Below are 16,212 nucleotides of genomic sequence, written 5' to 3'. Positions count from 1 at the left end.
GCTTTAATACCAGTCAAATCACGGGTCCACTGCCCTCGGTGCTCCTAAAGGGGAAGAAGGGCTCACTCAACCTCTGCACCAGCTGCACCTAGGCCACGAATAAGGAACGGCTTTTTTTTTTTTTTAAAATACAAAGTATAGTATTTGGTGCACACGGATGGCTGTGGAAAATAACCCGGGAAAGAGACTAGTCGCCCTGCCTTTCAGGCACAAAGTGAGAAGGCAAACGTTTTCCCCGGTGGACTCACAAAAATTCCACGTGCAGACCACAGGGCCTCTGCTCAAGCTGCGTTGGGCGCCTTTTCGCCCCCTTATCATCAGCTCCCCTGCGTCTCTGGCTTCCAATCCCTCCCTGGCCCCCCTCCCAGACGCTGCCACTGCCTCCAGCCTCTATCCCTCTCTTCCCCCTACCCATCACCCCCCCCAAAACCTGCACTCCCCGCCTTCGTGGTGCTCGTCACCGAGACACTCCCTCCCCCTCATCTTCTCTGATTGGTCCTACGTGAATCCTTCCCTTCCACACGCTCCCCGCGAGCAAAATCTACCACTCCCGTTGGCCACCGAAGCTGACAACGAGGCACGTGACTTACATGAGTCCCCCTTCGGGAAATGTAGTTCTAGAAGTTCATCCCGAACATGCGCCGTTCGAATTAGAGGCGCTTCTGAATGTCTTGGCTGGATTTCCGGCCAGGGAGCTGAGTGGGAGTCTGGAGAACAGACAGGCTTTCCGGGCCCACCCGAGGGGGTGAGTCCCAGGGTACCGGAGATAGTGCGGTTTCTCTTCTCAGGGCCGTGGTCCCGGAGTTACAGAGGTGAGCCGGGACAGAGAACCTTGGAGGGCGGCCTGCTTTCTTCCCCAGGGCCGTTGTGGAGAAGGGGGAAGGGGAAGCTGGGGTGGGAGGGGCAGTTTCCTGATGATGAAGTGGAGGGGGGGCGAGGAGGACGTCGCTGATGGGAGGGGGGAGGCCGGAGAGGACACCCCTGATGGGGGGGGGGAGGGGCCGGAGGGGACACCCCCGGGGGGGGGGGGGGGAGGCTGGGGAGGGCACTACTGATGGGAGGGAGGCTGGAGAGGACACCCTTGGGGAGGGGAGCGAAAGTCGGGGTGGGCACTACTGATGGGGGGGGGGGGGGAAAGGACATGCCTCATGGGGGGGGGGGACGGAGGCTGGGGAGGCCACCACTTATGGTGGGGGAGACCTGAGAGGACACCCCTGATGGGGTAGGGGAGAGGCCGGAAAGGACATCCCTGATGGGGGTGAGGTGGGCTGAGACCGGGGAGGGCACCACCGATGTGGGGAGTACCTCTGGAACCTTTGTACTCAGGGCTCCCTCACCCCATCTCTTGCACCCAGTGCCATGAAGGAAAATCTCTTATTTGCTTCGAGAGGAAGACCCTGTGAGGGCATTCATTAATAACATCCCATTTAAACTTTAACCACAAAGAGCTTTTTATCTACTGGGTTCCCCCAGCCTAGGAGCACCACAGGGGAGGCTTTTGATCCTTTTTTTTTTTTTTAAACTGATTGTAAGCACTGACCCCAGGCCCCAGAACCCAGAGCACTTGAGTTAAAGGCTGGTGTCTTTTCCACCGTACAAGAAAGAAGGGCAGCTTATTAAGGGGTCTGCCCAGCCATAGCTGTTATTTGGGACTTGGTGAATGAGGCTTGGGACAGAAGGAAAGGGCTGTCTGTATGTCATTTTCTTACAGTTTTCACTCTCCCTTTAGGATTCCTGGGGAAGAAGTAAGGCTTTTCTTGAACATTCCTGTCCAGAAGCTAATCTGAAGAGAACAGGAAGGAAACTTTGAGTAGGGGCTGAAACCCTAAGCTGAATGATGACTTCAGCTGTGGGCTGCCAAGCTTCAGCTCCTCAGGAGCAGGAGGGGCTCCTGATAGTCAAGCTGGAGGAAGACTGTACTTGGGGGCAGGAAATCTCTGTACAGGATCATGGAACAAGCCCTGAGACCTCCCATCAGTGCTTCAGGCATTTCCGCTACCAACAGGCAGCTGGACCTCGGCAGGCTTTCATCCAACTCCAGGAGCTTTGCCATCGTTGGCTGAGGCCAGAAATACACTCCAAGGAGCAGATCCTAGAGCTGCTGGTGCTGGAGCAGTTTCTGACCATCCTCCCTGGTGACATCCAGACCAGAGTACGGGAGCAACATCCAGAGAGTGGGGAAGAGGCAGTGACTCTTGTGGAGGAATTGCAAAGAGAACAGGGAAGATGCAGACAGCAGGTGAGAGAGCTCTTATGTGACATTTGATAGGGTATAAGAGATTAGGCCACAAGGCAGTTTAATTTCCCCAGGAAGTCATATTAGAGAGAACATTGTATATTAGAATGAGCCCTGGACTTGGGAGTCAGGATACCTGGAGTCATTTCCCAACTTTGGCACTCCTTAGCTGTGCGACCATGGGCAAGTTGTTGAATATCTATGAACATTCTTCATCTGTAAAGTATGTTGGGGTTACAGGTGGGGAAATACTTTTACTACCTGCCTTGCAAGGTTGTTGGGTTATAAACCTTAAAGTTTTATGTAAATGTGAGGTTTTTATTAATTGCAGTTAGTGTTTGGCACATTGGCCCTAGCAGCTTTCAGCAGACAGACTTAGAAAAGCAGAAGAATTACTATTCATGAGTCACTGATATTTACATTGCACTTTAGAGTTTTCTGGGAAGAAGCTGGCTTTTCTTGCATATTCCTATTCAAGAGTATATCTGAAGAGAAGGGCAGGAAACATTGAGTAGGGCCTCCAATGAAACTAGACGCTGAGCTGAATGATGACTTCAGCTGTGGACTGTGAGGCTTCAGCTTCTCAGGAGCAGGAGGGACTCCTGGGAATCAGGCTGAAGGAAGGCTGTATTTGGGGCAGCAAATCTCTGTGCAGGACTGGGAAAGTTTAAAGTTACAACAGTCCTGGGGTGTAGATTTGCATAAGTAGTCCGGTTTTCCAGATGAGAAAACCAAAGTTCAGAGAGGTCTGACTGACTCTGACTTGACTATGATTACCCAGCTAGTAAGTGGCCAAGCTGGAACTCACAGCCTAATGCTTTTGCCTTACGATCATTGCTCTTTCCACCATGCCAAGCATCAATACCTGGCCTCTCTGTTGCAACACTCATTCCCAGTTGGGCTGTTAACTTAGAAAGCAAATTTGGTGCTTCAAGCTCACTAGCTTTCAAGGCCACACAGATTGACTTACTGAGGATCATAGAATGGGAGCAGCCAGTGTGGTTGTGGAGGGTTTGAATGAGAACAGTGTAGAGGAAAGTGACACAATACCTCTTTGAACTGGATCCAGGTCTGTTTCAGTCTCAGCATTTCTTTCAGTACCTTCTATATGGTTTTCCAATACGCTTGGGAGTCAGAAACCCTTCATATTATCATCCTTTCTTTTCGTGGGGTATGCCCTGTGGTTTACTATTAAGGATTTTTCCTCAGAATCCAGTAGGGATACCACTTGCCATTGGGCCCTGTTGTGGTGATGAATGATCTGGGCTGGTTCCCAGGTCACAATCCATGGGCGGGGACAGGCAGTGCCTTTGGAGGAGACCTCACTCCTGGGAGCAGCACAGGAACCACCGAACTTCAAGCTGGAGCCATCGGAGACTGAGCAGAGCCCTTGCCTTGGACTACAGGACCTGCTGGGCCCTTGCCCTAAAGGGGGGTCCCAACCCCTAAAGGAGAGGGGTGAGGAGCAGAGATTCATCTGGGGCGAGAGCTCCCATGAGGGGAGGGATGTTAGAAAAAGTAACCTCAAAGGGCTTATGGTTCCCCCTAAGAGGGGTATATGTAGTGTCTCTCTTTGGTTAGTGGGGAAACGGGCTGCAGCAAAGAACACATTCCTATAGTCAGTATGATCTCAAGCAGGAATTTGAAGGTTTCATTTGAGGACCTCAGCGGCCACAGTGGCCGCAAAAACGATAGTTTTTGGTTTTTATTCCTAGCAGCTTGGGAAGGGATGGAATTGCCCTAGGATCCCTTTTTCTCTGAAAAAAGGGAAGCCATGTTTCACGGAGAGTTGTAAGCTGAGTAAATAGAGAGAAAGGGAGTAACAGGACCTATAGGAAATTCTGAAAGTATTCCTTCACTATTTGGAACCAATTGGAACACAATTTGGAACCAATACCACTATTTGGAACCAATTTACTATGTATATGCCTTTGTTTCTCTTCTTTCTAGAATGTCAGCTCAGCAGGAACTGAGCAGTAGGGGAGAAATCAGCTCTTTGTAGTGAATAGCATAGCATCAAAACAGGAACAAGAATGCTATTCTGATCCTTTTGATTTGTCTCCTTCAGCATCATCTATTCCCTGGGTTTCTCTCCTTCCTTCAAAGGCAGAAGGCACCGAAGACAAAGAGACAACAGGGTCCCAGGTGATACGGCAGTCCCCATTGTTCTTCCTGAACTTGCATTCCTACTGCCTTAATGTTATCATTGCAGAGTCTCCATATCAAGTCATGTGCAGAAATTTTGTATTAGGGGAATCACCTCTTTCTTTTGTTTTCTCTACATAACAATCATAGACCTTGTATGATTCCTATATGGATCCCACCCCCAATGTCCCTAGTTTTTCTTTTACATTTTAATAGTTGTGTTCTTAGAGCAGTAGATACTGAGAAGGAATCTTTGTGCTGTTTCAGTTGCCTGTGACTTTTGAGGATGTGGCAGTATACCTCTCTCAGGAGGAATGGGAGCATCAGGAACCCAGTAAGAAGGCCCTTTCCAGGGAAGCCATGCAGGAGAATTATGAGAATGTGGTTACATTAGGTAAGAATTTCTTATCTAGTAATAAAACCTACGGGGATATCTGACAATAGTACCTGTCCCTTGGATAGCCAGGTCACTTTTGTAAGTTCCAAATAGTACAAAAGGGGTCAGGTAGAGGGAGGAACCAATGTAATGTGGAGGCCTTTGGCTTGGGGTCTCAGTGCTGCAAGTTCCAGAGCCTAAGAACCATACTTGTAGTTCTGGAGTAGGATCCATGTAATCCAAAGGAATCACATGGCCAGATGGACTCTTGTAGCTTTGGCTTTTGTATGGCAGCTACAGCCTAGTACAGTAGAAAGAGCACTGACTTTAGTAGTACGACCTAGATTAAAATATCAGCTCTTCTACATGCTATCTGTGTGACCTTAGGGGGGAAAAATATAATAATTAGCTACTAATTATTAATTTATATATTATAGTGATAAATTATAAATGATAAATTAATAATAATAATAAGCTAGCATTTATAGAATGCTTTAAGGTTTTTGCAAAGTGCTTTACAAATATTTCATTTGATCTTCCCAACAACACTGTGAGGTAAGTATTATTTATTATCCCTGTCTTACAGATGAAGAAACTGAGACAGACAAGTTACATGACTTGCCTAGGGTTACACAGCTAGTGAGGGTCTGAGGCTAGAATTGAACTCGGTCTGCTACAGAACTAGTAAGTATCAGAGACAGGATTTTGACTCAAACCCTCTGATTTCAGAGCCGTTGCTCTGTACCAGTATTATCGTCATCATTTTTCAACTGAAATATGTCTAGGCAGGTTAAATGACTTGCCCTTGCCCACACATCTAGCAAGTAAGTGTCAGAGGCAGATTTTGTACTCAGGTTCTTCCTGATTCCAAATCCAGTTCTCTTCTTCATTATGCCAGCCTACCTTTCAAAATTGTTTCTGCATTCTTCTACATAATGTCTAATTGCTAGGGAAATCCTTCCTGACAATAAGACATGCAACCAGTGTTCTTCTTTAGAGGTGGGAATAAAATTGGAGATTGGGAGTACTGTCATTGAGCAGATGGTAGAGTAGAAGGCAGTGTCAGTAGAAAGTACTTAGACTACTAGGTTATGGCTCTGTCTTTGTTCATTCCAATTTGTATAACATCCCAGTTGGCTTTGAGGGAAGAGTGTCCTCAGCTGTATTCTTGCCACTGTTGCAGCAGAGGTTGATGGGATGCTATGAATTTCACCCTTAACCTTTCCTTTACTATGTAAGCATGGTTATAGGGAACAAGGGAGCTGAAATTCTGTTGAATAAATTATTTAATATCCCTTCTAAATTTGAAGAAATCCAAAATATCTTCTATGCATTTTTTCCCAGTCCTCTCAGCCAGACTAAATACAGATATGCCTCATGTTATGCTTTATTATGTTGCTAAAAAGTTGTAGCTAATCTATACCTTGAATGTGCTGATGGGGAATTTTTTCAAAAGAATTTTATGGTGATTTTTTTTAGTGAAGTATTTACCCCTTAATTTGTTTTAATGTGTCAGGTTTGCTTAAAGTGAACTACACCTTTAGATGAATATTTCTTTAGAGTACCTGTTGCTAGCTTTTTTGGTTGTTTTCCTCTGGGCCTTCTTTATTTCAGTGTAGAGTTCAACATTGAACACAGCACTCCAAATAAAGACCTGGGTAGCGATGAAAATTGAAGGGATTCATTTTGTATTGCTTATTTTTTTAATGAAACCTGTTTTTTAATTTATTTTTTCTCAATTACATGTAAAAACAATTTTTAACGTTCATTTTAAAAAATTGAGTTACAAATTCTCTTCCTCTCTCCCTCCTCTTCCCCCTCCTTGAGAAGGCAAGAAATTTGTTATAGATTATATATGTGCAGTCATCCAAACATATTTCCATATTAGCCATGTTACAAAATAAAACACAGACAACCCCCTCCGCCCCTCAAAAAACAGTAAAAAAAAAAAGGTAAGAAACAAAAAAGTACACTTCCATCTGCATTCACACTCCATCATTTCTTTCTCTGGAGCTAGATGGCATTTTTCATCATAAGTCTTTGAGATTATCTAGGATCATTGTATTGCTGAGAATAGCTAAGTTATTCATAGTTGCTCATCATACAATATTGCTGTTACTGTGTACAATGTTCTCCTCACTTCACTTTGCATCAGATCATATAAGTCTTTCCAGGTTTTGCTGAAAGCATCCTGCTCATCATTTCTTATAGCACAATAGAATACCACATTCTGTATTTTCTGCATGTTATAATCCAATTTTTATCTCCTGGCAGCTAACTTCATGTTGTTTTTTAAACAGCATTCCTGTGATAATTCCTTTTAACTTTGTCTGCTGTGAGCCCCAGATAATTTGGGGGGGCATCCTTGGACAAAATCATCAGACTCACATTTTGTACAGTGAGTTTTTCTTTCTGTACTGTCTCCTTTGCATATTTATTCTACTTTCAATTTACACTCCTATAAAAGTTATTTTATATTTTAATCTAGCTCTTAAAGATACTGGCCATTACACTACTGTTACCAATAAGTGAAAATGTTCTAATCTGTCAACTACCTTGTCATGGCAGGATAAAAGTCTTCCTTTTTTGTCTCAATTACTTTTTCAGCATCTTCCCCAAGTGCTTTTATTGTCATGTCTCTGTACTTTGGCATTTAGTTTACACACATTTAGTACTTTGAAAGCCTTGAAGTTCAATAAAAAGGAGATTTTAGTATATATAATGGGGAACCCCAGTCACTGTTCTAGTATATATGAACTAAATTTCTCAGAGGTACCTTAGATAATCTACCTGCCTACGAGGAAAGAACTGATTTTGCATGTTGTTTGAACAGAATCTCAGATTCCCAATCAAGACCCAGCCACCCAAGTAGAACAAGAGGAAAAGTCATGGGATCCCAATCTCCAGAGTACCAAGGAGCAAGGGAGCTTCAGAGGTGAGGAATAAAAAGGAATAGCTTCACAACTGGGAAAGCTTCCTTGAACATAATTCCTAGGGCACTTAGATGGACTTAGATGGTAAGGCCATTCTGCTGCTACTAAAACAAGATGGTTGTCTGACATAACATAATTCTATATACTTTGTCCACTCTCCATCCACTCTCCATTATCTAAGGGCAGAGGTCACAGATTAAGCCTGGCAAGGAGAATTTATCTCTTTAAAATTAATTGGATAAATGCCATTCCCCTTAAATGGATCTTAATTTGTTAACACTTAATTTGTTCTTACATATAATGATTTCTATCAAGAGTCTTTCTTTCCTGGAATTTTTAATGGGAACTCTTTAGGAAGTTGAAGCAGAATTAGCCCCTTCTGGGCATCCAGTGGTTGATGTATATATTATGTAGGATATTTCAAATGGATGCCATTCATTGGCTTCCTTTCCCTGTGGTCCAGGGATGAACTCTCTTTGGTTTTTTTTTGTTGTTGTTGTTGTTGTTGTTTTTGTTTTTTTCATTTATCTCAGTAGAAGAGAAGAAAGAAAACAAGGAAGAGAATTCTCCTTCTGAACACTTTGATGAAGAGCAGCCTCAAGAAATACCCTCAGGACATTCAGAAATAGAAGTTCCCTGGAGTCCTGAGCAGGGAAAATTAGAAAGACAATGGAATCCTTCTCCAGAGGAGAGACTGGGAAAACCCACAACTTGGACATTGGGTTGCAGTGAATTGATAAGACCAAAGAAACCTCAGCCAGGAGAGAAATTATATAAATGTCCTGTGTGTGAAAAAAATTTCTCTAACAACTCAAATCTTATTAGGCACCAGAGAACCCATACAACAGAGAGACTCTGTATGGGTTTAGAGTGTGGGGAAATTTTCAGCGGGAATCCACATTTTATTCCACCTCATAGAGTACATCTGGGAGAAGAAGCCCACAAGTGTCTTGAGTGTGGAAAAAGCTTCAGTCAGAATACACACTTGACTAGACATCAGCGTACTCATACAGGTGAGAAGCCCTATCAGTGTAATGTGTGTGGGAAAAGCTTCTCTTGCAACTCAAACCTTCACAGGCATCAGAGGACCCATACTGGTGAGAAACCCTACAAGTGCCCTGAATGTGGAGAAATTTTTTCTCATAGTTCTAACCTCATTAGGCACCAGAGAATTCACACAGGAGAGAGACCCTATAAATGCTCTGAATGTGGGAAAGGTTTCTCTAGAAGTTCACATCTTGTCATACATGAGAGAACCCATGAGAGAGAGAGATTTTACCCTTTCTCTGAATGTGGGGGAACAGTAAGTAACAGTACAGCATTTATCACAAATCATGGAACCCAGAGAGGAGAGAAGAAACTCTTTAAATGTTTGACATGTGGGAAGAGCTTCAGGCAGGGGATGCATCTCACCAGACATCAGAGAATACACACAGGAGAAAAACCTTATAAATGTCCTCTGTGTGGGGAAAACTTCTCTCACAGCTCTAACCTCATTAGGCACCAGAGAATCCACACAGGAGAGAAGCCTTATACCTGTCATGAATGTGGGGACAGTTTTTCTCACAGCTCCAATCGGATTCGACATCTGAGAACCCATACTGGAGAGAGGCCTTATAAATGTTCTCAATGCGGAGAAAGTTTTTCTCGAAGTTCTCGTCTTATGAGTCACCAGAGAACTCACACAGGCTAGAAATGGTTCGCAATTTTGACACAGCCAGTTTCACAGAAGAGCTTTTATTTGGAAGTGGTCTTCACTGTCTTAACAGACACACCTCTACTTTGAAGAAATTGCTTCAGAGAATTACTTTGCAGATAGGAAGAATTTTGTCCAGACAAGCTTGAGTTAGCCTCAAGCTGTGAAAAGACATTCCTCCATCTTCTCCAGAGTCTGGGGGCAATAGGGAGAACAGCAGGTGCACTCTGTAGTGACCCCCTCAGAGAAGAATTCTGTGGTAAGTCCTCCCATATTCCTAATATAAACACTCCTTGGCATGTATATCCAAATTTTGATTTGTCTCCCTTGCTGTTCCTATTATCTCTAGTCAAATAGGATAAAGTGGGAGAAGTTTATATTCTGTGTCTGTCATCCTTCTCCAGAGGGACACAGCTGGAGTATTTGGGTCACCTGAGGCTCTGGAGACAAACCTGAAGCTTTCTTGGAAGGCACTGGCTCTAATTTTAGTTTGAAAAAAACATGAACAAGCCGACAATGATAACAGCATCACTTCATCTAATAAAAGTGACCACTGGAAGGGAATTGCTTCAAAAGAGAGAGCTTGGTAGTCCAGAAACCAAAAGGATATGGCGTCATAGAAGGAAGGTCAGCGAGAGAAATAGTAAAGGATGTGGAAGTCTGGATCAACCTACTCACTTGCAGGGATTTCTAGGCTATTTTTTTTTTCTATTGCAGCATAGTGGTAGAGGAAGAGCCATGCAGGAGAAAAGCCCTAAACTGTTCAAGAATTCCTGAATCTAATTGGCTTTTCCTGGGTAAGATGGTGGACAGATGTCCAGGAAGATGAGTGTAGGTTCACCAAGACAAGAAGATTTGAATAGCCTCTGAGGGTCATGAGAGATGAGGATCAGAGGTCATGGACTGGCTCTTCCCTACTCCTCTGAAGTTGTCCAGATTAAATCATGGAGCCTCCTGTCCTCCACTGAAGGTACATTAGAATGATCAACATGTCTTAAAGAACCATAAACTTACATGGCTTATCAGTAATACCCTTCTTCAACCCCAGTATTGATCTGCTTCTTCTGTCTTGCTTTGGGTTGATGGCTCTTTCTTTGTATTGGCTTTCTGGACTGACCAGGAAAGTTCTGATAAAAATCCTAGCAATTGGATTTATTCTGTATCCATGACTAGCATATACTGAGGCTAGAACAATTATGGAAGTCCATGGGTAAGCCCAATACCTGTCTTGCTTACACTGGACTTATCACAAAGCCTTTAAAAGGAATGTTTTTACCTTCTATGAACTTGGTGTAATAAAGTCAAATTTCTTTCATGTCTGGCTCCTTCTTTTAAGTCTTAATAGTATTAAACCTTTTGTGAAGAAACTGAGATAAGGTAGGTGATGTCTTAAGTCTTACCCTCAAATGACAGGCCATTTTGGTGGTCTTTAAACAATTTCCAGGAAGAAAATTCGGATATTCCTGACCATAAGCTATGAAATGTTTAAATTCCCTAAAATTATGAAAGTAAAAAGGAGAGTTTGGGTGAAGAAAGTTCAACAATCACTGTCCTGGGAGAGAGTGTGCCTTAGTAGGGAACAGGGTCATGTGGTGAAGGAGGGGGGGGGGGGGGGGGGAATGTTCCAGTGTTTCCCTGGAAGAGGTGGAAAACATGTAGGCATTTTTTCCCAGTCCAGGAATGATATCTTGAAGCTACCCTGAAGAATTAATCTGCAAGCAATTTATTAAGAGCCCATTAATGTTTGAAGTTTTGTAGTAGATACTAGGGACTTCAGGACCCAAAATGAAAGTCCTTGTCCTTAAGGAGTTTATATTCAATCAAGGTAGATGTTAGGTAGAGGCCTTTCAGGGGAAGAAAGCAATGGCAAATTCCACTGGTGATGGACAATCCAAATATAAGAATCCTGGTGTTAGACATTTTCTTTCACTTCCCTTTGCTTATCAGTGTTCTCACTACTGCAGTTTTCCTGTCAGTCTTCTCTGGGTTTCTCTGTTAGCCAATTCCTCTTAATTGTTTTCTTGTTATTTCTTTCTCTTCTGCTTTTTTTTCTTAAAGTACTTACTATGTACAGGGTGCTGGAGATACAAAGAAAAAAATTAAAATCTCTTCTAGAGAGTTTGCATTCTCTCTTTCTGTGGGCTTTGATTTCTTTTCCTCCTCAATTTTTCTCTGTAATTCCTTTTGATAAGCTGAATTGACTTACCTCTTTCTGACTTAGAGAAGTCTCCTCTAGTTGTTTAAATTAAACGGTACCAAAAATAGTTAATTTGGGCTATCTGAGTTTTTCCATGATACCTACTAATTGGATCCCTGGGAATCCTTACAAGTATGGTAAAGTGTGCTTATTCCACTTGAACATAACTTGTGGTTCAGACCTGAGATGCAGTCAGTGAGGGATGGTATGGAATTTTAGAATTGTTTCTGTCTTACTCTGAGTTGCCATTTGAATCCTCCTCTCTTTTCTTTGCCTTCTAAAAGCCATTTTCAGAAAATGGACCTTGACACATCCCAACCCAAGGACAAGAAGGCAAAATTTTGAGCGCTAAAGAGGAGCCACACAAATGAAATGGGACTGATTTACATAAGAAAGCAAAACTGAACAGTTAAGACTTAGGGGACTAGAGCTTCACAATTATCATTGGGGTAGTTTCTGCCAAAGTCACGTCTACATTCTAAGCAAAGACCAATTCCCACACATACTGCCTCTTCCCTACCTGTTGATCATATCAACAAATATTTAATATACCCTCTTTCATTAACCTTCACAGTCTGGTTGTGAGGAAAGTGCTTTACAAACTTCAATAAATGTGCCAGATCTTGATGTGCCCAGCACATTATACAAGGGAAGTATAATACGCAGTCATGTTCTGGACTTTATAATGTAACTGGGAAGACAGAAACATGGAGCAATTAGAGCAGTAGAGGCTAAACAGTGTTGCTGAGTGTACACCAGTTTCATGGTGGGATAAAACATTTTGGAGTAGTTGGGCCACGTGGACTTAGTGGAACTTAGGATCATTGATTTAGAGGCCTGAGAAGTCATTGTAGTCCAGCACCTTTATTTTATAGATGATTAAACTAGCCAAAAAGGTTAACAACTTTGCCTAAGTCCCACAGGAAACAGGTGGTAGAGCTGGTATTTGTACCTAGGTCCTCGGTCTAAATTGAGTGCCGACTCTGAGGACGGTCTTCAAAGATAGGCATACAGATAGACAGGCAGAGTAAAGGAAGCATGACAACCTGGTGGAGGAAGAGGGTATGCTGAGCAATTTGTTGTTCAGTCATTCAGTTGAGTTTGACTCTTTGTGACCCCATGGACTAGCACAGTCCATTGAGTTTTCTTGGCAAAGATAACAAAGTGGTTTGCCATTCCCTTCTCCAGTGGAGTAAGGCAAACAGGTTAAGTGACTTGCCCAGGGTCACACAACTAATAAGTGTTTGAGGCTAGATTTAAACTCAGGTCTTGCTGATTCCAGGCTCTATGCAACAATAAGCCACCTAGCTGCCTCTAATAGTTATGATGAGAGTATAGGTATAATGTTCAATATAGTTCAGGTGAAATCAGATTATGGAGACCCTTGAAAACCAGACAGGATTTTTGCTATTGCAGTAGAGGGTAGGGAATCATTTTATGTCTTTGAGCAGAGGAGTAACATGATGAAAGTGCAGATTAAGGAAGTTTATTCTGGCAGAAAGTGTGCAAGGTAGATTCAAGTTGGGAGAGATGAGAATCAGGGAGACCAGAAGAAAGTATCACAGTAACCTGAGCATAAAGTGGTAACACTGAAAAAAGATGGTAGCAGTGGGAATAGAGAAGAAAGTATGAATATTAACATTTTGAAGGTAAAAAACACAGGTTGGACCTGATGACTAACAGGATGAAAGAGGAGTATATGTCACATGACAGTTTTAGAGATGGATGATCAGAAGAATGATGGTAACCATTGATTTCACAAAGTTGAAGAAGGCCATCTGGAGTTTTGGAGGTGGCCAAGAGAAAAGGGAGATAATATGTTTGCTTTGGGACATTTTATTTTTTTTTTTAATTTATTCGGTATTTTATTTTTCCCCAGTTACATGTAAGAAAAAATGTTAACATTCATTTTTAAAACTTTGAGTTCCAAATTCTCTCCCTTCCCTCCCCACCCCCCACCATTGAGAAGGCAAACAATTCTATATGGATTATACATGTCATACAAAACATTTCCATAATAGTCATGTTGTCAAAGAAAACAGACCAAAAAAAACCTCAAGAAAAAGTTTAAAAAGTATGCCTCAATCTGTATTCAGACACCATCAGTTCTTTCTCTGGGGAGAATTGTCTTGGATCATTGTACTTGCTGAGGACGGCCAAGTCATTCACAGCTGATCATCTTATTAATACTGCTTTTACTTTGTACACAGTACATTTTATTTTGCATCAGCTCATGAAAGTCTTTCAAGGTTTTTCTGAGAGCATCCTGCTCATCATTTCTTATAACACAATAGTACTCCATCACAATCACATAGTACAGTTCGTTCAGCCATTCCCCAATTGATGGGCATCCCCTCAATTTGCAATTCTTTGCCACCAGAAAAGAGCTGCTATAAATATTTTCGTACATATAGGTCTTTTTCCTTTGTTTTTTATCTTTTGGGATATAAACCTAGTAGTAGCATTGCTAGATCAAAGTATGCATGGTTTAATAGCCATTTGGGCATAGTTCCAAATTGCTCTCCAGAATGGTTGAATCAGTTCACAACTGCACAAACAGCGCATTAATGTCTTGTTTTTCCCATATTCCCTCCAACATTTGTCATTTTCCTTTTCTGTCCTATTAGCCAATCTAGCAAGTATGAGGTAGTACCTCAGAATTGTTTTAATTTGCATTTCTCCAATCAATAGTGAGTTAGAGTATTTTTTATATGGCTATAGATAACTTTGATTAATTTGTCAGAAAACTTTTATATCTTTTGGTCATTTATAACTTGGGAAATGGCTCTTAGTTTTATAAATTTGACTCAGTTCTCTGTATTTGAGGAATGAGGTCTTTATCAGAGAAGCTTGCTTCAAAATTTTTTTCACAGTTACTATTACTGAATTTCCCTCCATCCTATTTGCCCCCCCCACACCATTTATTCTATTGTCTCCTTTCACCCTGTCCTTCCTTCTGACTACCTCCTCCCCCAGTCTGCTCTCCCTTTTATCACCACCACCCCCCTTTCTCTTACCCCCTTCCCCTCCTACTTTCCTGTAGGGTAGGATAGATTTCCATGCCCAATTGATTGTATATATTATTTTTGAACCAATTCTGATGAGAGTAAGGTTCACTCACTCCCCTTCACCTCTGTTCTCCTCCCCTCCATTGTAAAAGCTTCTTCTTGCATCTCTTATGTGAGATTCACCTCATTCTACCTCACCCTTTCACCCAGGACATTTCTTTCCCCCCTTAATTTTAATTTTTTACATATGATCCCTGCATGTTCAACTCACACCTGTGCCCTCTGTCCCTACGTACTTCTTCTAACTGCCCTAACAATGAGAAAGTTCTTATAAGTTACAGTTATCATCTTCTCATGTAGAAATGCGAACACTTTAACTTTATTAAGTCCCTTATGATTTCCCTTTCCTGTTTATGTTTTTGTGCTTTTCTTGATTCTTATATTTGAAAGTCAAATTTCCTATTCAGCTCTGATCTTTTCATCAAAAATGCTTGAAAGTTCTCTATTCTGAACATCCATTTTCCCCCTGAAGAATTATACTCAGTTTGGTAGGTAGGTGATTTTTGGTTGTATTCCTAGCTCCTTTGTCCTCCAGAATGTCATATTCCAAGCCTTCCAGTCTTTTAATGTACAAAAGCTGCTAGATCTTGTGTTATTACTCACCATGGCTCCATGATACTTGAATTGTTTCTTTATGGCTGCTTGCAATATTTCCTCCTTGACCTGGGAGCTCTGGAATTTGGCTATAATATTCCTGGAAGTTTTCATTTTGGGATCTCTTTCAGGAGGTGATCAGTGGATTCTTTTTATTTCTATTTTACCCTCTGGTTCTAGAATATCAGGGCAGTTTTCCTTGATAATTTTTTGGGGGGGGCAATTTTGGGGTTAAGTGACTTGCCCAGGGTCACACAGCTAGTAAGTGTCAAGTGTTTGGTCTGAGGCTGGATTTGAACTCAGGTCCTCCTGACTTCAGGGCCGGTTCTCTATCCACTGCACCACCTAGCCGCCCCTACTTGATAATTTCTTGAAAAATGATTTCTAGGCTTTTTAATTTATCATGGTTTTCAGGTAGTCTAATAATTTTTAAATTCTTTCCTGGATCTATTTTCCAGGTCAGTTGTTTTTCCAATGAGATATTTCACATTGTTTTCTATTTTTTCATTCTTTTGGTTTTGTTTTATTGTTTTTTGATTTCTCATAAAGTTATTAGCCTCCATTTGCTCAACTCTAATTTTTAAGGAATTATTTTCTTCAGTGAGGTTTTGTATCTCCTTTTCCATTTGGCCAATTCTACTTTTAAGGAGTTTTTTCCTTGAGTGAGTTTTTGTGCCTTTTTTTACATTTGGCCAATTCTGCTTTTTAAGGCATTCTTCTCATTGGCTTTTTGTACCTCTTTGGCCTAGTCTGTTTTTTAAGGTGTTACTTTCTTTAGTATTTGTGTGTGTGTGTGTGTGTGTGTGTGTGTGTGTGTGTGTGTGTGTGTCTCCTTTACCAAACTGTTGACTCTTTTTTCATGATTTTCTTACATCACTCCCATTTCTCTTCCCAGTCTTTCTTCTGCCTCTCTTACTTCATTTTCAAAATCCTTTTTTGAGGTCTTCCATGGCCTGAGAACAATTCA

General features: G+C 41.9%; 1 protein-coding gene across 5 annotated transcripts; it reads left to right on the top strand.

Moving 5' to 3' along the window:
- Nucleotides 1–612: 612 nt before the first annotated feature.
- On the top strand, nt 613–10,701 carry ZNF263 (zinc finger protein 263). Of its 5 annotated transcripts, none has more exons than XR_003568902.1 (8): nt 613–812; nt 1,730–2,239; nt 3,514–3,694; nt 4,305–4,381; nt 4,649–4,775; nt 7,591–7,692; nt 8,224–9,645; nt 9,791–10,701. XR_003568902.1 is itself a non-coding variant. In XM_027859636.1 (7 exons), exons 2-7 carry the CDS (start codon nt 1,835–1,837, stop codon nt 9,381–9,383), a joined length of 2,049 nt encoding a protein of 682 aa, XP_027715437.1. In that variant the 5' UTR covers nt 613–812; nt 1,730–1,834; the 3' UTR covers nt 9,384–10,701. The 5 variants fall into 5 exon arrangements, 3 of the variants coding, with proteins under 3 accessions (XP_027715437.1, XP_027715436.1, XP_027715438.1); XR_003568901.1 differs by having other exon boundaries at nt 9,736–10,701; XM_027859636.1 differs by having other exon boundaries at nt 8,227–10,701.
- Nucleotides 10,702–16,212: the final 5,511 nt, after the last annotated feature.

The sequence above is a fragment of the Vombatus ursinus genome, unplaced genomic scaffold (genome assembly GCF_900497805.2).
Source record: "Vombatus ursinus unplaced genomic scaffold, bare-nosed wombat genome assembly UNPS02014171.1, whole genome shotgun sequence".
NCBI classification, from domain to species: domain Eukaryota; kingdom Metazoa; phylum Chordata; class Mammalia; order Diprotodontia; family Vombatidae; genus Vombatus; species Vombatus ursinus.
This window is presented reverse-complemented; position numbering and strand designations above follow the sequence as displayed.

Bases quoted from the DNA above. Each gene is read 5' to 3' on its own strand.
- ZNF263 (XM_027859635.1), top strand. From the start codon at position 1,835: ATGATGACTTCAGCTGTGGGCTGCCAAGCTTCAGCTCCTCAGGAGCAG. The intron at 2,240-3,513 runs GTGAGAGAGCTC...GCTGGTTCCCAG, and splicing joins AGGGAAGATGCAGACAGCAG to GTCACAATCCATGGGCGGGG. The intron at 7,693-8,223 runs GTGAGGAATAAA...CATTTATCTCAG, and splicing joins GGAGCAAGGGAGCTTCAGAG to TAGAAGAGAAGAAAGAAAAC.